We start from the raw sequence: 27,299 nt of genomic DNA, 5'->3' as shown, positions 1-27,299 counted from the left end.
GCACACAGAAGACACTCAGCAAATATTGGTTCCCTTCTTTGAACCGTTTGGCTTCTACCCCAGATGACCTCTTGAATAATTCTTCCAGCTCTAATCTGGTCATCATCTTAGTGATCAACAACATTATTCTGCCCTCAGCTCCCTCCTCCTCCCACCCTCCCCAAGCTGACCCAGCAGAGCCAGGCACCCGATGGCAGACGGCGGCTAACTCTGGGCAGCCTAATGAGGTCATTGGTGTTTGCTTCTGGCTGGAACCTGCTGGAAGTTGGACATGTTCACCCGTTATTCACCACACCTACAAATCAGCTGGAGAAATCCTAGGCTGGCATCGAGATGCAGGTCTTGTGAACAAGACAGGAGAGAGCTTCTGAGGGTGAACCAGCTCCCGGGCTTTGGCAGAGACACAGCTCCACGGAGCTTACAAGATGAGGTCACTTGCTCCTTTCTCCAGGGGAATGAGTGACAGAGACACAGGCGTATGGGCCAATGGAGAGTAAGATTAGTGGGAATGTCCTTGATATATTCCCCAATGCGAAGCAGTTTTGTTTTCCCTGCCTCTCAGGGTATTAGTCACTGAAAAACAAGTTTTGGTGCCAGAGCCTTCAGAGGGTTCCAAGGCTGCTTTTTCAGAGACAGGTACTTAAATCCTCTTGCTTTCTGCTCAGGTGTCATTCTGACCATACTCTAGGAGTTTGGGGGTGGGTCTTAATAGGATCAGGGGACAGTGACTGACAGGTCACTGTGCCAGGTTGCACCCACCTTGCTGGCTCACTCCTCTCCTCCCCGGCAGCTGGTTATTCTTAGCCACAGATTACTTTCCCTCTCAATGTAATTTATTAGAGTTATTTTGAGGAAGTATCTGGACAAGAGAGGCCGATGTGAAATAGTAAGCCAATAGGGCATGGGTGGCTGCCTTCTACCTCCAGAGAACACACACAGGGCTGCACTCCTCAGGCCTGCCCCCACTGTGCTCCCCGTGCCCTGGACCCTTCCCTTCTTTTCCCACTGCCCTGGCAGTCCTTCTCCTTCTCAGCCAGCCGGCCTACTGGGAGCAATCACATTAACGTGGCTGCGGAATAGCATATACTGCTCGAGGAATAGAAATAACACACATTCAACCTCATTGGAACACTTTAAATTAGCGTAGTGAGAGAGACCTTTGGAGCTGGAAGAGACAGCAAAGATCACTGACAGCCAAGTCCCTGCTCAGGGACCTGCCCCATCCCCCCAGAGGAAAGGAGAATCTCTGTGTGTGGGTGGCCATGGTTTGTACAAATGGCCCAATGCCCTGGCTGCTGCTCTTTGAACTGAGAAGGGCAACTGTGATGAGGAAGATTTATAGGCTGGCTTAGCACAGAGCTGGCCTGTTGCTAGAACTTTGTCCGACACGGTGGCAGTGACCAACTAGAGCAAGGGCAGTTTTTGTCTCCGGAGCTTAAACCTGAGCCATACAGAGAGCAAGAACAGATGTGGAAAGACAGACAGGGAAGCCACAGTGCAGCAGGGCTCAGTGACTCCTGCTGCTCAGCAGGCGAGGGGGTTGGGGGGTCCTGAGCCCTTGGCGACACCCAGTTCCCCAACTGGGTGCCTGCCACGGGATGTCCAGCCCATTCTACTTGGATGCTCACAAGGAGCCCCCTTTATGAGACAACTTCAGTGAGCCTCTCGTATTGACCACCGGGAGGAGCTGGCACACAATAAACCCGTTGTTCTTCACAGGAGGGAGTGAAGGCTGGGAGACTACGGGCACTCCCCAGGTTACAGAACCAGCCCATGACCGAGTCCAGACACGAATCCAGGTTTCCTTATCCAAAATGCATGCTCTCCGAGGGAGGGGGGTGTGCAGGCCTGGGTGGTGGGGGCAGTGACAAAGGCAGGGAGGGTGGGAGGGAGACTGGTTTCCAGTTATAGTGAGGAGCGACGCAGCAGATGAGGAGTTCAGTTGCTCACATCTTCTGTAAAGTTGTAACTAAGAGCAAGCTTGCAGACGGTGAGAGGCGAGTTCCGCATTGCTCTGGGTCAGGCCCTCTCATGACTGCTCCTGCTGCTTTTCCCTACCTGCTTCCTTCACCGGCCTTCCCAAGGTTGTGCCCACACGGGAGATGGCTTTGGAAAGGGGGCAGAATGAGTGGAAATCTCCCCCCAGATGCAGACCTACTTACCGGTCGTGTGCTCTATGGGCAAATCCAGGCCAGTTTTGTGCTAATGTCTATAAGTCCATAGAGACCTTGTTGCCCACACCCCAATATTTAACGGCGAGACAGCCTACAGTGATGCTCTGTTTATCCCACAAGGAACACCGATGGGAAATGTATTCTGGCCGGCTGCAGACCTAAGGGAAAGAACAGCCAGGGTCAACCCTTGCCTGGATGGAATCATCCTTAGAAGGCTCACGGCCCATGTTTCCCTCCTCACAGGGCATGGACACAGCCCGGGTTGCAGTTGTTGGGGCAGGTGTGGTGGGGCTCTCCACTGCTGTGTGCGTTTCCAAACTGGTCCCCCGATGCTCCGTGACTGTCATTGCAGACAAGTTTACTCCCAATACCACCAGTGACGTGGCGGCCGGAATGCTCATTCCTCATGCTTATCCAGGTGAGAGAGAGGTTTCAGCTCCTCTGTCAGAGTCGCCAGATGTTAGATGATGTGAGGGGAATTCTGTCACAAAGACGGCTGGCTGTGTAAGTGGGAAGTGCCATTTTAACACCCCATCGGTTCATCTGTTAGGACAGGCTCAGTTACGCCGCAGGACAAAACAACCTCCAAAGCTTAGCAGCTGAAAAGCAAAGGTTTGTTTTTGCTCACGCTCTCTGTGGGTTGAGCACCAGCAAGTGTTCGGCTCATGACCCGGGGACCTGAGCCGATGGAGCGGCTGTCATCCTGACTGTCCTCAGTGCCTGTGCCTGGGGCGAGGGTGCTCCGGAGGGTCTCGCCTCAGCGAGTAATGCTCTGGCCAGGAAGTGACCCTCCACACTTCAGATGACAGCACACTGGCAGAGCTAGTCACATGCCCCCAACCCTCAGGAGGAGGCCAGGATGTGTGATTCTAGAAGATTCCCAGAAGATGGATAGCAGAAGTATTCCATGAACAGCACTCATGACTTTACAACTGGTGACTCTAACCTTTCCAGTAATGACCATCAAGTCAGACATTACTTGTAATGGGACTAAAATTATCCTAACTTCTAAAGCAGTGTAAAAACAATCAGCCAATATGTCCTTAGACCTGAAGATGCATTGATTTTTGAACATGTCCACACATCTTTTCCATTGTATTCTTCACATAACATGGGAGGAGGAGGGAAATAGCATTAAATAGAAACCAAAATTACTCTGCAGCTAACAAGGTTTGTACTCACTGTCCCCAATTCCTCATTTCCACTTTCCTTTTTCCCTTTAATTTTGTTTTTATTTTATTTTTTATCAAAATTTTATATGCATATAGTTTAAACAAATGTTTTACGTGACTGATGGCAAAAAACAGAAAACTGGAAGATGAAAATTGCCCTGCCTTTTAATCTGGAAACTCATGCTCTTTAGTCCAAGAAGCAGTCTTCGAATTACTCAGTTTTTAACTTTCTGCCTTCTGATGTCTCTGTCTCTCTTTCTGGAATTGCTATTACATGGGGCCTCCTGAGCTGGTCCTTCAATTCTTTTAGCTTTTCCCCCCTCTTATTTCTCTCTCTCTCTCTCTCTCTTTATTTTACTTTCTGGGGGATTTTCTCAATTTTCTTTTACCTTGCTTTTGAATTTTTTATTTCTACTATACCATTTGTAATATTCCAAAGCTCTTTTTTGTTCTCTGAATTTTCCTTTGTTATAACATCCTATTCATGATGTATGGTTGCAATATCTTTTCTTACCTTTCTGAAGATACTAATAATAGTTTAAAAAGTTTTTCTCCCTGCATAATTTCTGTTGTCTCCAAGTTGTGCTTTTCGGTTTGATGTTCTCAGTTTTCATGATAGAGTTTTTCCTTGGTCGTGTGGTAATCGTTACCTGTCTGCTGACACTTATGAGTGGGACCCTAAACAGCAGATGGGAATTTCCCAGTGCTTGCATAGGGCTTGTCACCTATGAGCCTTGCTGGAGTGAGAAGGTGGGGCTGTTTAGCTGGGGAACCTCTGATGTCACGACTTTTAAGTCTTTCTCCGTGGGTAGACTATGTTCCCCAGCGAACAGGCTTCCAGTATCCTGGCTGGCGAGGGTGGAGGCCTGGATGCCAGCGTTCTGGAAGGTGAGGGGAGAAGAGGCTGGGCCTTAGCATCCTATTTGCACGTGTTTCCTCAATTCTCCTGTTTTTGGTATGGTATCCCTGCCTTCACCTGCTTCATCTGTCCCAGTCCAAAGACCCCCATTTCACCCAACAGAGAATAAGCCCATCTTTTGCCAGGGTAATGAGGGCCGTGTCCTTGGCATTGCAGGTCCAGGAACTTGGCTGTGTCAGCACCCTTGCATGAAGCAGACACCAGAGCCTGGTGTGTGTGCCAGATGCTAGTTCACACTGGGCACCTTTCTTGTGACTAGAGTTCTTGTGCCCATTTTCCAGGAGCCCCCTTGCTTGCACGAGGCCTGAGTGAGTGGTCAGAAGGCTGCCTGGCAGTCCTGTGATCATCTTCAAAGAAAGAGGCTCATCTGAGAGTTCATCCAGGCCCTTGAGGCCCAAGTTGTCTCTTTGGCCGGATGGCTGGGTCTCCTGGACCAGACTCTTTCTCTCTATGGTGTTGCTAGATAAAGGCCACACACACACACACACACACACACACACACACACATGCACGCACGCACACAAGCATGCATGCACTCACGCACGCACACGCACACACTCTCATACACACAGGTAAGGGAGCTCAGAGGGGAGAGAGAGAAGGGACCTGTGGATCACTGCCTCTACTGGATCCAGGGCATTATCCAAATAGGCTTCCCATGGAGAGATTTAATTGGTGGGTTTAAAGCAAGTAGGCACTAGTTGCAGGAGGTTGCTCTGTGACCAAGAGGTGCTCATGTTAAGTTCTTGGGCAAAGGCCTGAATGGTCCCTTTAAAGGAGGGGGCAGGAAAGCAGGAAACCCAGATGCCTCAGAGTTTTTATCTGTGGCCACTGGCTAGAGCCATTTGGGTGGGGGATAGTATTAGAATCTGTGTCAAGGGGGACTGAGCCCTGCATCAGGTATTAAAAAGTTAAACATATTTTAAAATTGGTGCCAAGGCAGCACAAAATTAGAAACACTCAGTACAGTTCTTTCTGCAGCTTTTTATTTATTTCTTCCTGATTTCTAAACCAGCAGCCCCAGTCTGCAATTTTGGAATCCAGTGTTGAGTTTACATGGGTACATGTTTAAAGATGACAGTATAGATCCACTACTAAAGAAATATTTGTTGGCTCCATGACAAGTGAATTGTTTTAAACCCTGCTACTGACATGCCTCATTGACCCAGGGGCTTTGTCTGGGGAGCAGGATGTCTCCAAGGATCTTTCCATCGATTCTGTGAATTCAGGAGCACTTCTCCAAGTGGAGCCGACCCCGAATTCTCTCTGCCTCAGTTCCCTCATAGCAGCCTCTCGGGATTATTGTTCCCTGGTCCCTGGTCAGACTGGTCACTCTCATGATCCTTTCTCAGGGATCAGATGGCCAAATAATTCACAGCAGTTGGATTTGTCTGTGACTCCAGGTTATGCTTGCTCTCTCTGCCTACACTGGACATGATTACTTTGGAGCTTAAACCGTGCCTCTGATTTCCTCCTTGACATGCCTGGCACCCTTCCAGAAGCTATGTCCAGGTCCAATCCTTTGTGCACTGGCGGGGGTGCCTGGGGGTTGGTGTAATACCTGCACGCCCATGCCAACCTTGGAAATGCTACTCTAGCTGGCCCATAATTCCATGGTGAGGAGGGTAATGGCAGCCCAGGCTGGGAAATCTGGCCTGCAGGGGGCTTTTCCTAAGGAGCTCGTCTCCACAGTGCAAGCCTGTTTCCTTGGATCAGGAGGGTGAGCTTCCTGGGCTTCCCAAAGACACACACTCTGTTCTCTGTCTTGGTTGACCTGGGGTCCACAGACCTCTCCTTGACACCCACCATGTTTTCAGCCTCAGGAAAGAGGCCCTGGGTCTTCTAACATCTCAACTGTGTGGCCGGCTGCATCCCTCAGCTATGAATCAACCTCTGCTCAGACTTGTTATGGACCCTTCAAGGACCCCTGGAATATACCTAGTGCCAAGGACCACCTTGCACCTGGCTCGCATGTCAGGTTTTGCCCTGGCTGGCCTGTTTTCCCTCCGTTGATTAATGCTTATATGAGCAGACTTGGACAGCATGTGTCCACATTCAAAACTCTGGTTGCTCAAAGGAAAAATAAACAAATGGGATTATATCAAACTAAAAAGCTTCTGCACAGCAAAAGAAACAATTAAAAGAGTTAAAAGACAACCAACAGAGTGGGAGAAAATATTTGCAAAATATACATCTGACAAAGGATTAATATCCAGAATATATAAGGAACTCAAACAACTTTACAAGAAGAAAACAAGCAACCCAATTAAAAAATGGGCAAAAGAGCTAAGTAGGCATTTCTCTAAGGAAGATATCCAAATGGCCAACAGACATATGAAAAAATGCTCAACATCACTCAGCATCCGGGAAATGCAAATCAAAACCACATTGAGATACCATCTAACCCCACTTAGGATGGCTAAAATCCAAAAGACTATGAACGATAAATGCTGGCGAGGCTGCGGAGAAAAAGGAACTCTCATACATTGTTGGTGGGACTGCAAAATGGTGCAGCCTCTATGGAAAATGGTATGGAGGTTCCTTAAACAATTGCAAATAGATCTACCATACGACCCAGCCATCCCACTGTTGGGAATATACCCAGAGGAATGGAAATCATCAAGTCGAAGGTATACCTGTTCCCCAATGTTCATCGCAGCACTCTTTACAATAGCCAAGAGTTGGAACCAGCCCAAATGCCCATCATCAGATGAGTGGATACGGAAAATGTGGTACATCTACACAATGGAATACTACTCAGCTATAAAAACGAATGAAATACTGCCATTTGCAACAACATGGATGGACCTTGAGAGAATTATATTAAGTGAAACAAGTCAGGCACAGAAAGAGAAATACCACATGTTCTCACTTATTGGAGGGAGCTAAAAATTAATATATAAATTCACACACACACATACACACATACACACACAAACCGGGGGGGGGGGGAAGAAGATATAACAACCACAATTATTTGAAGTTGATACAACAAACAAACAGAAAGGACATTGTTGGGGGGGAGGGGGGGAGGGAGAAGGGAGGGAGGTTTTGGTGATGGGGAGCATTAATCAGCTACAATGTATATCGACAAAATAAAATTAAAAAAAAAAATAAAAGCTACAATAACAAAAAAAAAAAAAAAAAAAAAAAAAAAAAAAAAAAAAAAAAAAAAACTCTGGTTGCTGACAGATCCTCCAGCACAGTGTGGTACTTTATCTAAATGTTCCTCCCTGTCTCCTTATTTTTTCCCAGTTTCTAGAAGGAGTTTATCTGAAGCATAGTCACTATTATCATTTTCCTTTCTGTTCCACTTTTCTTTTCTCCATGGTGACAGACACACCCATTCACCAGCAGAAGCGGTGGTTCAGGGAGACCTTTGATCACCTGCTCGCAATTGCCGGTTCCGCAGAAGCTGGAGATGCTGGCATTCTTCTGGTGTCTGGGTAAGACAGGAAATCTGAAGTTATTTTAAATTTAGAACGGTCTTAACAGATATTAGAGTTGAACATAACGTATTTACTGAGCATCTGCTGGGAACAGAGTGCTGAATCCAATGTAGAAGGATTTAGAAAGAACCTTATAGGCTTTACTACAAAGAACTTGAGAAAGACAAGTTATAACATTAGACTCTTTAATAATAAACAGCCATCACAGTTTTTCATCACAAATGCTATTTTGAGTTTCCTGAGGGAATATGCAGTGATTTGCAAGTATGGCTAAAAACAGACAAAGGAGTTAAGCACTGAGCTTGGGTTCTGTGGGGATGGTGTGGCTGATAGGAGGCAAACAGGTGTGATATTGGAATGGGTGCAGAGACCTAAGGTATGGGGGCTTCTTATTTATTTACTGTCTTTGGAGAATGAGATGTTCCAAAGAAGTAAATTTTGTAGGTCACTAAAGTTGCCTTTTGAAGTGCCATTTGGGAAAAAAAAATTTCTGAAATGGTTATCATGCTTCTATTTGAATTTTAATATCTGATTTCAGGAGACATGTACAGTTAAATGAAAGTTTGAGAATAAATCCTATTTAACATATCTAACACAGGCTAGCACTTAAAATGAGACAATATCTTTTTATCTCATTTTAAACAGAGATTACTAAATATTCTATCACTTTTAATTTACATTGTGGAATCATACGATATATCATCTGTGTGGTCCTGTGTGATGACACGGTCATGCCCTGCAGCCTCTGAAGAGCAGAGGGATGATCTGAAAACCACTACATCTTTTGTACCATTATGCATGTTTTAAAAAAATTGTCCTGTCTCCTCTTTTGATGTCAGGCTGCCCACTGACTTCTCCACTGTGTGCACGCCTGCATCAGGTTGATTTCTACCCTCGTCCTTTTCTTGCCTTCCCTCACCACCACAAGCACCAAGATGATGTTGATATCACTAGTTTCCCCAAAGCCCCTACCCAAAGTAGCAGCTTTTGCTTCTCTATCAATCTATGGATTGTTTTACCTCTATCACTATCTCCACAACCAGTTGATCAGCCACATAGAAAAATTGTTCTCACTGATTTACGGTCACATTTTGTTTTTATCCAAAATCAACATGACCTACTCTAATTCACAAACATTGGCTCTAAGTAATTTTGAGAAACAGCTATGCCCCAAATCCAAATGTTCTTTTAAGAGTAAAACTTTACAAAATGTCCATGAATTTTTGGTATAAGTATATAGCCTTATTCATCTATTCATTTATTCATTCCTTCAGGGCAATTTATTTGGCATTCACCAGTACCAGATACTCTCCTAGGTATTAGAAATATAGCAACGAATAATTTAGTAATACCATTTGGCATATAGTAGATGCTTAGTAAATATGTGCTGAGTGAATTTTTAAGGAAGACAGACACAGTCCTGCCCTCCTATTGCTTATGGTCTGTAGGAAATGTACTAAATCTAATGAACTACAAATGGGACATGAGTTACTAAAGGGAAGAGGACAGGTACTATGGAAGCATATTGTTAGGTTCAGCGAGAGGGAGAAGAGAGAGAGACCTGAGCCAGGTGCCATTTCAGCCGAAAGCTTTATTCTACTAACGTGGAGGGGAGACTGAGCCAGATCAGTTCCCCCCAAACCCAGGAAAGCAGGAGGTTTATAAGACTTTTAGGGAGGATCTGACAGAGTAATGGGTAATTTCGAAATCAGTGGTATGCAAGGTGACACAGCCCTTGTGGTCCGACAACATCTGGTCGGTTAGGGCATAGGCTCTTGATTAGCCACCATCTCAGTACAAAGCATTCCAGCCTGAAGCCTGCTAAAAGCAGCCCACAAGACGTTCCTTTGATGATAACAGTCATGGTCGTGTTTACCCCTTCCCAGGAGAGGAACCTCAGTTTCTGGAGCAGAAAAGGGAAAGGGGTGAAGGGGGAAAGTTGCTTAGCATGGCTGTGCTGATGTTAAGCTAGCCATGAGGCCTAATACATATGTCTGGAGAAGAACTTGCTCTGAGAAGTTATGAGAAGCCCTCCAAAAAAAGCGTTTTATCTGAGACCATCAGGATGAGTGTATGTCAGTGTGGTGATATTGTAGAGACAAATGGGGCAGAGACAGGGTGGCAGACAGAGGAGACAGCATTCCAGGTAGGGGGGGCAGCACACTCCTAGATCTCAGTCTAGGGCAACTGTCACGTGGCGGAGGGGCTAAAAACGTCCAGGGTAATGAGAAGACATTGAGGATTCTGCACAGTGAAGTAACTGACCATATTTGCATTTCAAAAATATTTTGTCTGTAGTGTGGAGTATAGATTTCTTGGAAGAGAGAGGATGGTGGGATAGATTAGATGCTGATAATATGGATAGAGAGTGGATGGATTTCAGAAATGCCTGGGAGAAGATTTGATGGGACTTGATAGTTGATAGAGTGTGGGGGGTGAGGGAAGAGAGAGAAGCAAGAATGGTCCTTGGGTTCCTGGCATGAGCACCTGGGTGGATGGGTACCATTTTCTGAGTTGGGTAAGAATGGGGAAAGAGCAGATATGTGCGTGTGCATGTGGGCGTGTGTAAATGTATCAAACGTCTAAGTAGACCTGTCCAGTGGAAAGTGGCAACATGGGTCTGTATCTATTTTTGGAGCTCAGGAGAGAGAACAGGTCTGGAGATGTCACCTTCTGAGTGGCTTCAGGAGGTGACATGGTGGTGAATATATGGAAGAGGGCAATCTAGCCAGGGAGAGTGTGTAGAATGAGACAGGATGAGGGCCATCCTGAGTAAACAACATTTACATTTACATTTAGTGCCCCGCAGTAAACAACATTTACACTTTCATGGGGACTGCTTTGAATATCTTAGAGATATCAATTCTGGTACGTTAATGACCATATCATTAGCAACTGTACACAGCACTCTATTGCTATTTTAGAGTAACAACGATTGCATTTACTGATGAAAACAACCCCATACTTATAAATTCAAACACACACATATATATGTACATACATGTAGCAGTTATTAGAAGTACTATTACAGTCTTCTTGTTAACAACCAATATCATTCCAGGCTCATCCACCCCAGCGTGCCGGGGACAACAGGGCTCATCTTTACACCCACTGGCTTCTGTCTACTCCTAAAGCTAAACTGGGCGACTTACAACTTAACTCCTAATTTGCCCCACCTCACCCCTGCTTCCTGCACACCTGCTGTTGCTTGTTCCAGTTTAGATATCTTGTTCAGAATCGAGGCTAACCTTTAACCTTTTGACGTGTTGCTTACAATTTATGTAAAGCATTGTGCAAAACGGAAATCTTTCCTCAAAAACGCACAGTCATAAGTAAATAAAGAAAATCTGGGCATCATCTTTTTAGAAAAAGAGAATTAAATTCAATCTTTGAAAGGCATGTGACTTTTAAAATGTCTTATTCCCCCAATCGTGAACATTTGAAATTTAGCTGCTAAGTTATTAGAACCCAAGAGAATGGAAGAATAGATCTTCTTCTCTTTGTATTTATAGGAAGTAAATTTTTTGTTTTGTTTTGTTTGGCTTTTTGGCAGCTGGCTGGTATGGGGTATAGCAAGTAAATTTTTAAAATACTTTAGGGAATGTTACATGGAGTTTCCTAGAAATATGTTATTTCACAAAATTTCAGGAAAATTTTCTACTTAATATGTTTGAGTTGGCAGATATTCCGGAGCATTCCTATTGAAGATGTGCCATTCTGGGCTGACGTAGTTTTGGGATTCCGGAAGATGACAGAGGCTGAGCTGAAGAAATTCCCTCAATACGTGTTTGGTCAGGCTTTTACAACCCTGAAATGCGAAGGCTCTGCCTACCTCCCCTGGTTGGAGAAAAGGTTGGTTGAAATGACTTCGCTGCTTCCTTTATCCGTCATAGCCATGAATAACTTCCTAGCTGTACATAAAATATGTACTGAAGATTGTCTGTGGTCCCTGAGAGCTCCTTCGTATTGTGTCTTGTCGCTAACAAATGGCTAGGGCTTTGAAAAACCATCTGAAGACGCTGCTTGTGTCAATAAATCACACCACGCTTGTGGTTAACACGTCTGTCATCTATTTTCAGTGTGCACCTTGCTGCCTGATTTGTTCCCCTCTCCCAAGTAAAACCCACTTATTGAAACGGTATCTTAGTTTTCTCATCTGTAAAATGGAGAAATTTGGAGAAGACACTTCCAGCTATAAAATAAAATGGTTTACTCTAGTTCTTTAAATGAGAGAATCTTATACTTATAAATTATTTTTGGATTTTTTTTTCTCATTCATGGTAAAAAAAGAATAGCTTCATTATTTTCCTTTGGCATAAATGAGAACTCCAAACCTGAGGGCTTATCCAAAGTATGTAGTTGCTTTCTCACTAAGTTCAGCACCTAATACCTTGAACGTGCATTTGGGCTTGGTTTTCAGGACTTCCTGTTTCCAGTCAGTTAGGAAACACATTAAGAGTATATTTGACACACATCAATAAATCTCTCTTTAGTTTAGACTGGACATTGTAGGCATGCTGAGCATTGGGAAACACCAGCCCTTTTAGTTCCCCAATCTGTATATTTGATAGATGAATAGGAACTATGTGAATTATTGTGTAAATGTTGGAAAAGTGAGTTGAACTAAGCAGCGGCAACAATGATGCAGATGTGGGATCTTTTTTTTTTTTTTTTTTAAAGATGACCAGTAAGGGGATCTTAACCCTTGACTTGGTGTTGTCAGCACCACACTCTCCCAAGTGAGCCACAGGCCGGCCCCTAGATGTGAGATAATTGATTCATATAATTCATTAATTACAGAATTCTTTGTTGAACACCTGTATATACCTGGCACTGTACTAGAAGCTGGTCAAAAAAGAAGGATAAAATATGATTGCTTTTCATGGTCTGTTGGGGGTGATTGTGTTTGTACAGTAATCAACAATTACAGTAACTCATAGTGAAGGTTAAGTACAGTTTTTGCAGCGTGGAATGGGAACAGAGGAGAAGGCGCTCTGAGTTTGCTAGGCACGTGTCAGGAACTTCATGTTCTATTTTTGTAGTTTTATAAGTACTCTTCTTACTTTTACCTCTTAGAAATTTATATGGGACATTTTACTTTTGTAAGTTTCAGTTTTTTAAAAAACCCACACTTTTGTGCCTTGTTCCCTGGCCCATAAAGTACTGTATTTTGCCAAATATGGTCTTGGATACATCAGCTGATAATTGTGCATTTGGGGCCATCACGTGATAGCGTTGCCCACCAGCCAACACGCAAGTTTCTCAGTAGCACCGCCATCTTTTTGGAGTGGCAATGTTGTGCAGTGTAGCATTTTTCCTTGTATTAAAAAATGACTGAAAATAGAAAACTGGAAGTGCTGAAGCTAGTGATAACGAGTTGGGGTATTGTATACCTCATCGTAAGAAAATTCAGATAAGTGGAAACTATTGGGCATGCCAAAAAGTGGCAGAACGTTACTCGATATAATGCATAATTTTTTTGATAAAGTGAAAAACCAGAAACAAAATGAAGAACACGTACAAAATGTTGTGTGTAGAAGGTGAGGTGTCATTAGAGAGTTTAAAAATTTTTGGCATTTCTAGTTGCCTCGGGCTGAAGTTTTATCATTACCCGCTCTCTGTTTGGCTTTCTCATCTTGGACTTTTGTCTCAATGTTCGGGAAGGTCTCCAGAAATCCTGGCAGGAGCCTGCGGTCTCTGGCACACCAGGAGCAGGAGGGTGAGAGAGGACCCTAGAGTGTTGTTCTCACTTGGAGAGACGGTCAAGGGCTGGTCAAAGGCTTTTCTGTGCGGGCACGGCCAGGGGTGGTGGTGGTCAGGGATGGAAGTGGACACAGAGATAAAGGAAGTGCAGAAACTCTCATAAACCCTTTATCCAGAGTTTTAACAGTTTGATTTATCATTTTCTTTTTCTGTTTACTCTTTATACATATGGTTTTCAGAACCATTTGAAAGTAAGTTGCAGACATGATGCCCCATGTGTATTTTCTAAGAACAAGAATATTCTCTTACATAACACAGTACCATGATAAAAATCCTTATATTGATACCACTCTATAATCTATAGACCTTATTCATATTTTGCTAATTGTCCTAATAAAGTCCTTTATAGCTATATATAGATGTTTTTTTCTGGTTCGCGATTCAATCCATGGTCACACATTGCCTTTAGTTGCTGTGTCTCTTTAGTCTCTGGTCTGTCTTTGTCTTCATGACCTTCACAACTTCGAAAGGTGGAGACCAGTTGTTTCGCAGAATGTCCCTCAATTGGGGTTCGCCTGGTGTTTCCTCAGGATTGGGTTGAGGTTCTGCCTTTTGAGTGGGAATACCATAGAAGTAATTTTGAATCCTTATTGCGTCATATCAGGAGGCACATGATGTCACTTTGTCCCCTTACTGGGGATGTTAATTTTCATCCCCTGGTCACCCAGGTATCTCCACTGTGAAGTTACAACTTTTTCCCTTTGTAATTTCCCTTTGTAATCCTAAATGTGTCGTCAGGATGTACCTGAGACTATGTAAATATCCCGTTCCTGCGAAACTAGTTTCTGCGAAACTAATTGTTTCACCTGCTAGTTGAGGTTCTTGCCAGAATCAATTGTTGCTATAATGTTTGCTAAGTGGTCATTTTCTAACTCCTACATTTAGTTTGCTTTCTACTGTAAGAAAGAGCCTTTTCCTTTTCTTATTTTTATTTATTCAATTATTTATTTATATCGGTATGCATTCATGGATTCCTATTTTATTCAATGAATTATAATCTATCACTCATTGTTTATTTTGATGTTCAAATTGTCTGGAATTTTGTCCATGGGAGCCTCTTCAAACTGCTTCTGTATCTTTTTGATCTGTCTGTATCATTGTTTTTTTTTAAGCACTTTTTTTTTTTTTTTTTTTTTTGTCTTTTTCGTGACCAGCACTCAGCCAGTGAGCGCACTGGTCATTCCTATATGGGATCCGAACCCGCGGCGGGAGAGTCGCCGCGCTCCCAGCGCAGCACTCTACCACGTGAGCCACGGGCTCGGCCCTTTTTTAAGCACTTTTTAAACTTTTGGGCACAACAAGATTTTACACAGCTCCAATTCTGAGAAGAAAAACACTTTCTTTTCATGAATATTTCCCCCTATTTTTTCCTTCATACAAACCTGAGGCAATGCCACAATTTAAATTTAAGGATTTAGTGCAGAAATAAATTGCCTTTATTCTTCTCCCTTCTCTTTCCCTCTGCCCCCTGAAGTTTTCCCTCTGCTGTGATTTGAATCCCAATTTTGAGTGTATCTAGAGAACGTATCCAATATCAGACCCACCTTACCATTTGTCTGACCTGGGACAAGAATATAAACAGAAGCCCACATACATGTCTTTAAATGTTTAAAAGTTTTTTTAAAAAGCTAACAAATCATTAAATAAGATATAAATTATCCTCTTACCTTAACAAATATGCCTTCACAACCACGGGGAAGGCCAGGTTTGCATTCAGAATTCTTAGATTCTCAGGAGTGCTGCATCTTAACAAGGCGGCAAGGGGGCGTCAGTGCATGCGGGGAGGCACCCTAGCCCGTGCTCCCAAGCTCCAGCCACACCCTCCCCCTGAGCACAGTTGTCCCTCGGGCTCAAGGGTGCACACAGTGGCATGGTCTGCCCCTAGGAGGAAGACAGTACAGGCTCTGGAAGTAGGTATGGAATATGGGGATCTGGGAAGGGCTTTGGCTGGGCTCATCCCTCAGCCCCACCTACTCCCTGCCTCATGGGAAGGCTGGAGAAGGTCCAGGGCAGGGTCATCTAGGCGGCCCAATTGAAGTGAGGTGTGGCTCAGATGAACCAGGTAAGTTTTGAGTCCTAATAACAGTCTTGAGCTTATGGATAACTGGAGGGGTGGGGGTGGGGGTGGGGGGAGAAGTGCGAAGAGTTTCTCCCACCGTTCACAGAAACGTTGGATATAAAGTCTAGAAATAAGAAACAACTGGTAAATCCTCCTGAGAGAGGCTCGTTGCTTTCACTTTGCTTTAAGGGACAAATAATCGATAAGGTCCTCGGGAGATGAGTGTTCTCATGGGGCAGAGAGGGAGCATGAAGGCCCAGGGTACCTGAAGAGGTAGGAAAAGAAGAGTCTCTGTGAGAGGGGGCAGCGGCAGGAGTCAACCTAAATAACAGAGAGAGGCTCTCTAAAAGAAAATGATGTTTATTTCAGAATAGGGCATTGCAATAGGAATATGCATGCCCTATAAACTGTGCATATATTCAGGGTGGTAAAGGAAGGCAAAGGTTTTTAAAGGAAAAGTGATGGAGGATTGCATAATTGTTTTGAGATCATTATCCTTGGCTACAATGATCAATCCCAAGGGTGATGCCAGTTCAGGGTTGGACAGGCACTTGTTGGGCAGATGTCCTTGCAGAAGTATTTTCTGGGTAAAGTTGCTATGGTTTTTGTGCTAGATTGTGGCTTTTGTAGACTCCTTTGTGATAGTTCTTGTTATCAGGCTTTTATGTGTGAGAGACCTCCCTTCATGGCCTTCCCTGACTCAACTTGTCAGGTTTTTAAATTTTTTCCCAGCACAAGTGACTCCGTTTTGATTCTGACATCTTTCACACAGGAAACCAGCTGCACCCCCAGTGTACAGTCACCTCCTCTAAGGAGTCTTCGTAAGTCTCCCAGTTTGCTTGGTGCTGCCCTGAGCTGTGGGAAGCTTCTCATCCACGGTGGGGCTGGGGAGTCCCCACACAGGACAGTGAGAGCACCAGACCCCCAGCACCACTCTGCACCTGCTTGGCACTGTCCGTGCTCCCACTCTTGCAGAGAGTGAATGTTTTAGCTCCAGGGCAGCCCTCAACCATTTTCACACAGTAACAAATATTTGAATGATTTCTATTCCTGCTTCCAAAGTATCACATTCTAGAAAACAGGCCCCATATTTCCCTAATAACCTTATTTTCAGGCCTAACCTCTAACTGTGAGCTGAAGGCCTGGGAAAAATCCCTCTGCCCTCTCAGTACTTGTGAGACTGCATTTTGCTATACTTAAAATAACCTCGAGTGAGTGTCACTTTGTACCAGTGGGAGCCACCTCCTGACTGCAATGCCATCGAGACTAATGACTGGACAGATGGGGTTCGTGCCTTGGAACATGCTGCTTCCTGCCTGTATTTAGGATACAGAAGTCAGGGAGAAGAGGACTGAGGGGCTGCTCTTGTCTCCCATAGAGTCCTGGGAGGCCCCTTTTCAGTCCATTTATTTGATAGGCACGTCCACCATGACAGAAGACTGGGACGTGAATGTCTCAGACGGAAGGCGTACAATCTGCTGCAGCAGACGATATGGAGGAGGAGGCCCTTGTCCCAGCAACAATCAGCACCTTCCTCCCCACCCCTGTTGTGCCCTCTGCTTCCTCCTGCCGCCCAGTGTGGGGCCTCCACAGACAGCATGCAAATGCCTCCTCTCTGTGGAGATTAGCTGTCACCCACCCACACCCTCAGAGCCCAGCATCTGGCCAAATGGCCAACATAGACAAGGAAGAGGACACACGTCCCCTTTCCTCCTGCAAGAGGCTTTGCAGGACAGGGACTCCTCTCAGCCCAAGACAAGCCTTCAAGAGTGAACATTACAGGCCAGTGGGAGGTAGGGCAGCATTGTGGTGAGGGGCTGGGATGCCTGGGCTCACTCTGAGGTCTCCCACCCATTCGCCTCCACTGGGCCACCCGGGTGGGAGCCGCACAAGCCCTGCTTGTTCCTCACACTCAGGGTCCCTGTGTCGCCTCCTACGCCTCTTCCATGCAATATGAGTGCTCAGCCTTCATCTTGTGACTCGAAAGGGAGCATTTTGCTCAGCGAGCCACACAGCTCAGCAAGGCCTAAGCCCTAGCCTTTGGAAGGAACGTAAAGTTCCAGGAGATTTTTTTTTTTTTTTTTTTTTTTACTGCAAATTAGATCTTTAGTATTTTTCAAAGAACAGGAGAGATCACCTCCTTAGAATAAAATAAAATAAAATGAAGAAAAGAAACAGTGCCCAATAATATCCAGAACGAGCAAACAAACAAACAAACAAAAAAACCCTCAGACGTTTAATCACCCACACAGATCATATTTTTTATCTTCGGCCAGTGGAGTCATATTCTGCTGCTTTTTTATTTTCCTCTTCCAGGAAATGAATCATAGAGGCAATAAGTTTCCCGCCAGTCAGCCTACCTAAGTAAATCACCCTGGAGGGACCAGGATCGTCTTGCATTTGATGGCATCCAGAGAGCTGGTGGCCCATCTCTGTGCTGGGACCTTGTAACTTAAGTGCGTTGGTTTCTTTCCAGGAGGCCATGCCTTATCCTCAGAGGAGGTCCCCTGCTGACCACACCAAGCTTCTGCCTCGTACTGTCCTTCCCGCTCATCCAATAAGGCCTCTCTGTTGCTTTCCCTGGGAGTGGCCTCTGTCTCCCGTCTTTTTCTTTTCTTGTATCGTGTTCTCTCAGTTGGCCTGACTCACAGAAATGCCTGTGAAAGAAACTCCCGTGACTTCCTCTGCAGCAGTACAGAAATACGTATTGCACACCAGCAACGGGACAGGTTGTCCCAGCCTTACAAAGGTCCCTCCCTGTGTACAGCACACACACCGGGCCTGCTACCGCACAGCCTTCCCTTCCCAGCACCCCTAGGGATGTCCTCCCCTTTCCCACCATCTGCCCCCAGCCCCTAACCAGAGGAGCCCTGGGCAAAAGGCCACAGGGTCTCAGGGAGCCCTTGCCCTCCTCCCTGGCTATGCAAGGATGAAGCGAGAGGGCACTGGCCAGGAAGGTGGAAAAATGATGGTGTTTGCTTCTTCCGACAGTGGCAACCAAGTTAGTAGGGACAGAGGGAGGCTGCGTGGGGTGCAGTAGCTTCTGGGGCTTCCATTAGGGCTTCAGCGGTCGCCCTAAGGCAGCTGCAGAAGTGGATTTGTTACCCCCCATCCCACCTGCTGGGCCACTGACGGTGCTTGGCTGCTCTCCTCCAGGACCACCATGACTCATCTACACCTACTTTCCTGGAAGGGACCCGAGGCTGCTCCACGCCGGGAGGAGGGCTGGGCATGGTGAGAGTGCGCGACAGGGTGCAGCTGACTTGACTGGGGTAGGCGCTGCAGGGGAACGGTGAGGAACGTGGTCATCAGATGAGACAGTGTTGTCAGGTCAAAATTAGACCATATCTATTTACTTGCTTTGTGAACCTAAAATACATTTTAAAATTCTAACTATTATAAGCTGTGTTAGATACAGCTATGCTAAGTGTCGCCATGAAGAAACTGGACTTTCTCCATGAATCCATGTGCATAGTACTATTAAAACTGAGTTTTAATTAGTTTCTTTGCTGTTTTCAGGCAAATAGATTGAAAATAGTTAATTTTCTGATCACTGTTAATAAGACATCATTCTTTAGCTTTGAAGCAAGAAGTATTTCTTTAAATCAACTACATCTAAAAATACATATGTACTACATCCTAACGCTACCACGTCTAATAAATTCCTTGTGTAAAACACCTCACAGGGCCAGCCCTGCTCTCCGGGTCCTTGAGTACCAGCCCAGTCGTGGCTGGCTTGGCATCTGTGTATCTTCAGCCATGACTTCCAAGCTGTTCCACTGTTTCTCACCTCTCCTCTCCAAGCTACCCCCCACAGTGACAACTTTAGCAGATAGACCCCACCTGGCAGCTGCCAGTCCTGCCCGGGATCAGAGTGGGGCTCTACACAGAGGCGGGGAGAAGTGTCCCCTTCCCAGCTCTGCATCCCCGCTCCATGGCCCTCTGCAGGGGACACTCCAGCCAGCCTGGGAGCCAGCTGTAAGGGGACTCCATGCCAGCATTCCTCCCTTCTCCCTCCTGGGCCGACTCAGAGTTTCACACGCAGTCTGGTCTGCAGATTTACCTTCTCACCCCAGAGTAGTCTTAGAGCCTTAGAAGAGAGCTTTACTTTATATTTGTACAACCCAGAGGCCTATTTGGATAATATTCTCAGAATAAAGGCACAATCTATCTTAAAGGAGTGTTAAAATGTCTACCTTTGGCAACATAGAAACCGCTCAGAGATTTTGAATGACATATTTTTTTTTTTTTTTTTTTTTTACAGTTTCTACTCATTAAGTTCCAGGAACAATTAGGTGGTTCAGAAAGTGAATCCCAGGCCCACATGGATTCCAGGGCAATACTTTGGCTCTGCTGGTTTAGTGGGGACTTGCGCACCCCTCATTCTGTCCCAGCTGGGCTGCGCCCTACTTCCTGCCCTGACCTCCCACCGGAAGGTTCGAGCCTCCCTTCTGCAGTCCCCACTGTCCCCAGGGCACTGTCAAAGCACTCCTCCCTTCCTATTAGGGCCCCATGCCCCATCCCAGCCCCCAGAGCTCACTGGGGGCCTGCTGTTCCCCTGCCCCCCTGCCCTCCACACGGTCCCCACCTCCCTCTTTCATGCTGCCTGGGATTCCTCTCTCACCACAGCTTCAGTGGGAACACGGGATGGGAGGTGGGTGTGGGAATTGCCTCTAATCCTAAGAGCAGAGAGAGATGAGAGGCAGGAGGTGGGGTGTGTGCACGCGTGTGAAGTGCTTCATGGGGCCTCTCCCTTCTCTGGGCACAGCCAACTCGATTTCCCTCCTCGCTGAAGATCCCAGCGAGTTCCAGGAAAGGCCCTGAAGACCACTGCGTCCCACATTCATGGGTTAGGCTGATTTAATCCAGCAGAGGATGGACTTGTAGGCTTGGCAAAAATGGGTACTCTTCTGTTTTAGGGTGATGACAAGAGGACTTTGGGCTGGGGCTATTTAGTGAGCCCCCTTCTAGGGTGCGTCCTCGCCCCCACTTCTTCATAGGGGGTTCGGGCAATGGTATTTTTACTCTCCAGGATGAGATCTTGCTCAGTTGCAGGAAGCTCCAAGAGGAAAGTCACCAAGCTTCTTATATCCTTAACCATGTCACTCAAAACTTCCAGAATATGGAAGTAAAAGCATATAAATCTCATATGGTCATAAAAGCAGCCTTGTAGGCACCCGGTCACCTAATTTAGCATCCAGCTTCTAGGTACAGTTTCCTCCTAAGCGCTGGTGCCATTGTGATGTAGTCTCCCTGGGCTATATACTAATGACTGGGCTTTACCACGCAGTCACATTGCAACCGCATAAAGGTGACCAGTCCCTGGTCACATTGAGTAAATTTCCTCCTAGGCCCTAAGGACTGGAAGAGACTCAGTACAGCAAGTTTCCAATGGCCCATCACTATGATAATTTAAGAAGACTCTAGGTGAGCGTTGGACTTTCATCAGTAGATCGACTAACAGGGAACCCTTGAAATGGAAAAGACAGACATTGGGCTTAGCTTCTTGAATGCTTATATAATCATCTTAACAACCTGAGAGCTGGGCACTCTTAGGTTATAGTTGAGGAAAGAAAGAAGTTCAATGAGTTTAAGAAATTTGCTTAAATCCCAAGACTGGTAAGTTTTCTTATTTCTCTGAATTAGGAAAATAATTCTAAATTCTAATGAGAATGGTTGAAGCACAGAACATTATGTTGAAATACTAGCACATAGAATCCACAATCTATTAAAAGAAAAGCAAAATCAAGATAATTATTCAAATAATGATCAATTAAAAATTATTTTTAAAACCCAAATACCATTCTTAATTAAACACAAATGATACCCAAGTGTGGAGGGTGGACATATTCATAGATGAGGCACCAGGTTTTGCTTTTTACAGGACATAACAAACCCCTAAGCCCTTTTATTTTTCTTTTAAAAAAACCTTTACTGAGCAACTGTAATGTGTTATGCACTGTCAGGCTTCTTCCAGATGTTGTCTCATTACATTTTCACAGTGAGCCGGTGAAGTCAAGATTATTATTCCCATAATATGGATGAAGGACTAAAGCTTGGAGAAGATGAATAACTTGACCAAGGTCATATGAATGGTAAAGGGTAGAGCCCTCCTAAACCCTTTTTGAAAGTCTTTTCTTGGTTTTGCATTTTTAAAGATTGTAAGCACACTGCAATATGTTGGCCAGTATTGCCACAAAAATCCAGTTTACTCTTCTTTCTATATGTGTTAGGAAAAAAATTATTGGAATTATTTTATTTTTTAAAACACTCATCCATTACTGTATGTTTAAAAAACATAATTTAAGCTCCCAATTATTTATTCTACTGAGAGAGCTAAACACTTGTGACCATAAAATCTGCTACATTAAATACTTTTAACTTCAATGAACTGTTTTACTTAGAAAAAACAAGCAAAACAGTAACTCCAGCCTCATCCTCTCTTTTAAAACTACTTTTAGTTACACCAAAAAGTAATCCACTGGCTTTTTGGTTCTCTGTGGCTCTAACGAATGGGTGTTTGCCAGATTCTCTTCTTTGGTTTCTTTGTCTCAGGTAAACAACATACTGTCTTCCGTGGATTTTCAACGGAAGTGGGGTGGGAAGTTAGAATCACTTCAAAGAATGCCTCCTTGCTAAGTTAACTGCCAGGTATTTACAGTCTGGCTCCCAGCTCCCTTCAGCCCTGGAGGAAGGGCTCCACCAGCTTTTTTGGTCCCTCTTAGCAGGGCCTTGCACCCAGGCCTTCACTCTGCATCTGTTGAACAGAGCTGCTGTTAGTTTCTTTCTCATTTTAAATCTTCTGTATTCTGTAAGTGACCTACAAATGTGATTGCAGGACCTGGGACTTATTGTTTAATGGGTGCACAGAGTTTCTGTTTTGTGAGATGTAAAAAGTTCTGGAGACGGGCAGTGATGATGGTTGCATAACTATGTGAATGTGCTTAATGCCACTGATCTGTAGATTTTCAAATGGTCAAAATGGCAAATTGTATGTCATGTATATTGCACCACAATTTTTGAAAAAAGATTACAGGACCTTGATAAGCCATTTCTTTTCATTATTGATATTCTTAGCCCCCAAAATCATTACCAAGCACAGCTGTCATTGAGTCTATCAGCTGCAAGTGTTTTGTGTTCTCTTGTGCTAACAGCCCTGCGGTAGGCATGAGGGGAGGGCACGTGACCCCTGTTCCAGCTATCTGGTTAGGGAGAACAGACGAATACAAAGGAACGTGCGAGAGTTAACAATGTGAGACACAATGTTGAAGGCAGTAAATTCAGGTGTTAAATGAGTGATATAAACAAGAAATGCTTTGGCCTTTAAAATAGCAGATTAACTGGGTATTGATTTAGCATCTAGAACGATATAGAAATTCTACAAAATATAAAAAGGGCAAGGCATACATTTCCTTTGTTTTGATTTTTCAAAATAGGGTTTTTTTTAGGTTCAACTTTAGGAATCTCCAGTTTCCAAGGATGGGAGGCAGTTGTGGGCTAGCATTTGGCCTATGTGGGCCCTGGAAGCTCTGGAGGTGTCTGGTCAGCAGATCGGCGCCTCATTTTCATTGCCATGTTCCTGCCCTTCACTTCCTGGAAGTGGCTGAGCAGGAGGCTACTCAGGCTCACCTCATGGTCTCTCGTCCCCAGGGTAAAAGGAAGTGGAGGCCTGATGCTCACCCGACGAATAGAAGACCTGTGGGAGCTTCATCCGTCCTTTGACATTGTGGTCAACTGTTCAGGCCTTGGAAGCAGACAGCTTGCAGGAGACTCAAAGATCTGCCCTGTAAGGGGCCAAGTGCTCCAAGTTCAGGCTCCCTGGGTGAAGCATTTTATCCGGGATGGGAGTGGGCTGACCTATATTTATCCTGGTGTATCCCATGTAATCCTCGGTGGAACTAGGCAAAAAGGAGACTGGAATCTGTCTCCAGATGCAGGAACGAGCAGAGAGATTCTTTCCCGATGTTGTGCTTTGGAGCCCTCCCTCCAGGGAGCCCACGGCATAAGGGAGAAGGTGGGCTTGAGGCCCTCCAGGCCAGGTGTGCGGCTGCAGAAAGAGCTCTTGGCCCGAGATGGCCGGAGGCTGCCTGTGGTGCACAACTACGGCCACGGGAGCGGGGGCGTCTCGGTACACTGGGGCACTGCTCTGGAGGCCGCCAGGCTGGTGAACGAGTGTGTCCATGCTCTCAGGACCCCTACTCCCAAGTCAAAGATGTAGATGACAGTAAATGATGGCAAATGACCCCAGAGACGATCGATCAGAGCAAAATTTAAGCACCAGAACAGGTTCAAATAATTTTTCCATTGCATGAAAAGAGATTTCTTTGTTTTCAGAAATTAGAACTGATGCAACATATAGATGTAGGAAATCTAGTACTAATGACACAGGGCATAAGCTCTATTTTTTGTTAAAAAATACTTGTCATAGAGTAAGATTTGTTTTAGATCTGATGTCTAACAATCTATGCTAATTAACATGAATGCTGGAAGCTAAAGGGATTTTGACATCTTTTAGCTCATAAATCCACAGGAGGATATATCGTATAGAAAACGGTTTAATCACTATTGATTGCAGGGCTGCCCATGATCCTTTTATGTTATAGCCAAATGAACATTATAATCCCTCTAAATAAAATTACGCAGTGATCACACAAGGTAGACTTACTACATTTAGTTGAAGACAAAGTGTGATTACTGCTATTATTAATGACAGCCTCTTCCACCCTTCCAATGATGGTAGAAGACAGAGATGAAGTTGCCTGTGGGTGTGTTATCAGTTCAATAGCTGCCTGGGATCCATCACCTAAGGGTGGTACATTCCATTGCCACCATCAAGTAGCTGGCTTGTTGCATGGCTGACTTTGCCTATGCATTTCTGAAGGCTGAATAGCATGTGCAACCAAAGAGCTAATTTGCTAATTAAGATGGAACAATCATTCTGAATGAAATATAACCAAGGACTATTCTGCAGATTGTTAAAATACTGGAGAGGAGGAGAATATGTCTCATGATAAAATGAATTTGGGAATTTCCAAGTTAAATTTCTTTTGACTCAGGCCTACTCAGAGCCTTTAATACGTTCATGTCTATTATGAATCCTCAGGAGGGTTTTTGGCTTGGGGTAAATGGCAAATGAGGTGCTATTCATTGAGATAAGAAAGCTTGAGGAGGAATGGATTTAATTTTAATTTTAGTTTTGAGAGAAAAATGACTTATGTTTGGGGATAACAAGTTCTACTTTGGACATTTGGAAGGAAATGTGGGCATGGCAATGAAAATGTGGGAAAGAGAAAGCTCCCAGCACAGCTCCATTTTTACTGTTTTGTTCACTGAGCTTTTGCACATGATTGTGTTTGAAGAGAACATTCTGCTGGTAGAGAGAGTGAGAGAGGCTCGCCAGTGTATTAGATGATCTTAATCCTGTCTCTTGCAGTATTAAAAATTTCAAGTTAAATCAAATGTGGCAAAGAAAAATTAAACAAAAAAAATGAAAATAAATAAATAAATAAATAAATAAATAAAGTATGGCATCTTTTCTAGAGATTTCCACTAGGGGGTGGTGGTGTATCAAATTGGTACATTTGAAAAATTCAGAAATGAATAGAAATAAAAAATTGATACCATGTGTGTGACTCTATGGAGGTTTCGGAGTCTTTACACCCCAAATGCAATTATTCTGAATTTTGTTTAAAGTATTTGAGAAATGTATAAGTTTAGATAGGCTGAAAACACACATATGAATCACACATAATGTGTGAAAAATAATATAAGATAAAATGGCATTTTAAGAAAAATTTAATATTTAGATAGAAAATTTTCTCAACATACAAATGAAGGAAAACATCACAAATTGAATTTAAAGTCAATTGATAATTTAACACACAAAGATTAACATCCTTAATGCATAAAGAACTCTTAAAAATGAATTAGTAAAATCTCAACAGAAATTTGGTGAAGGACACAAGCAGACAAGTCACGCACCCCAAAGAAGCACACGTGGCTAATAAATACCTTCTAAGATGTTCTTGCGGGTGGGGCAGCCCACAGCCTCTGCCTAAAACAGCATTTTAAAAGGAGGGAATGAATTTTTTAATGGTTAAAAATAAAAATAAAGGATACCGTTCAAAATAAGTAGTATTTCAGTCACTTGACAGCAGTTTTAAGGGTACTTATTTTTTCCTATGCCCACGGTTTAGACCCTGCCGCACTTTCACTTTGGGTAGGTGGGCTGCTACTCTCCGCCTATGTGCTACTCTGGTTTAACTTCACTCTGCATTCTATATTTCTAAAGCTCAGCATTGCAAGACTAAAAGATTGGAGGCTTCTTGAGAAAGTGGCCATGGCTGCATGCCCTGATTCATTTTCAGTAATTGCTAAATATTCACTCCCAGTGTCTCTCAAAGGTTATTCATTTTGGTCAGTAGCTGCCAATCTGGGCTGCACCTTAAAATCGCCTGGGAAGTTTTGCAAAAATACTGATGCCCAGCTCTGCTGTATTAAATTAGAATCTTTGGGGTGGGGCAGAGCTACAGCATCAGTCTTTGTTCAAAGATGTCCACTGACACACTGACATCCAGGGCTGAGCAGCACTGAGTGCCGTTTCCCTCCTCTCTTTGTAGGGCTTTGCTGCTACCATAACCACCATCCTTACCTTCCTTCTTTGCCATCTTGGTGCATCAGGGTAAGAGGGATATATTCACTTAGGTGGGTGTGACTTTAGGCACTCCTGGACAAGGTGGCCTATATTTTGGTGTCTCCTGGAGTGAAATGTCTCTTCTAGAAATGTTGGGAATCACCTTGCAGGCTGTAGGTCAGCTGCTCAGAGATAGCTGTCTGTCTTTGTCTGAAAGATGAGAGACTGAATATACAAATTGGCAATGGCCAGACCATATGTAAAAATAGAACTCTTACTCACAACTTGCAGCAACCTGCCCAGGAAATGAATCTTCTTATCTGCAGTAAACAACACAGGAAGCCAGCCTGCTATATGTCAGACTTGTAGGAAGACAGATCACTATCGCTAGTAACAATCTAGAAAGCTAAACAATAACTTCTGTAGGAATTGGCACAAAATGACCAGGACTTGATTAATAACTTACAGCTTCTCTAATGCCCCCTCACCAATCATGTAGGATGCCCCACTTCTAGCTAAGTTACCGACAGCTTCCCCATGCCAACAGTCCACAATCAGGGCATATCTGAAGTCTCCTTCTACTGTGAAACTTTCTCACTCCTCTGCTTGCCTTTGAGTCTCTGCCAAACACAAGTGTTGGTGCCTGACTCCCTTCCTATAACAAGCTCTCAAGAAATAGCCTTTGCTTTTCTCATTAGGCTAGTGTGCTAGTCAAGGTTCTCTGAAGAAACAAAACCGATAAGATATACATAAGTATACAGAAAGAGATTTTATGAGGGGTCAGCTCACGTAATTATGGAGGCTGAGAAGTCCCACAGTCTGCTGTCTGCAAGCTGGAGACACAGTAAAGCCTGTGGTGCAGTTTCAGTATAAGCCTGAGGGCCTGAGAACCAAGGGAGCCAGTGGATTAAACTCTAGTCTGAGTCTGACGGCCAGGAGAGCTGATGTCCCAGGGTAGGAGAAGATAGATGTCCCAGCTCAAGCAGAGAGCAAATTTGCCCATCCTCACCTTTTTGTTCTATTCAACCTTCAACAGACTGGGTGATGCCCACCCACATTGGCGAGGACAATCTTCTTTACTCAGCTGATTCAAATGCTTATCTCTTCCAGAGACATCCTCACAGACACAC

At 44.4% G+C, this 27,299-nt stretch overlaps 1 protein-coding gene across 2 annotated transcripts; it reads left to right on the top strand.

The window, feature by feature from the left end:
• Positions 1 to 575: 575 nt before the first annotated feature.
• DDO (D-aspartate oxidase) lies at positions 576 to 25,010 on the top strand. Of its 2 annotated transcripts, XM_063096681.1 has the most exons (6): positions 1,401 to 1,531; positions 1,720 to 1,799; positions 2,418 to 2,592; positions 7,603 to 7,711; positions 11,390 to 11,566; positions 23,187 to 25,010. In XM_063096681.1, exons 1-6 carry the CDS (start codon positions 1,468 to 1,470, stop codon positions 23,752 to 23,754), a joined length of 1,173 nt encoding a protein of 390 aa, XP_062952751.1. In that variant the 5' UTR covers positions 1,401 to 1,467; the 3' UTR covers positions 23,755 to 25,010. The 2 variants fall into 2 exon arrangements, with proteins under 2 accessions (XP_062952752.1, XP_062952751.1); XM_063096682.1 differs by lacking the exons at positions 1,401 to 1,531; positions 1,720 to 1,799 and adding an exon at positions 576 to 636.
• The last annotated feature ends 2,289 nt before the right edge of the window (positions 25,011 to 27,299 follow it).

Source organism: Cynocephalus volans, chromosome 5 (genome assembly GCF_027409185.1).
Source record: "Cynocephalus volans isolate mCynVol1 chromosome 5, mCynVol1.pri, whole genome shotgun sequence".
NCBI classification, from domain to species: domain Eukaryota; kingdom Metazoa; phylum Chordata; class Mammalia; order Dermoptera; family Cynocephalidae; genus Cynocephalus; species Cynocephalus volans.
The sequence above is the reverse complement of the archived record's forward strand: the minus strand, read 5'-3'. Positions and strand labels throughout refer to the sequence as shown.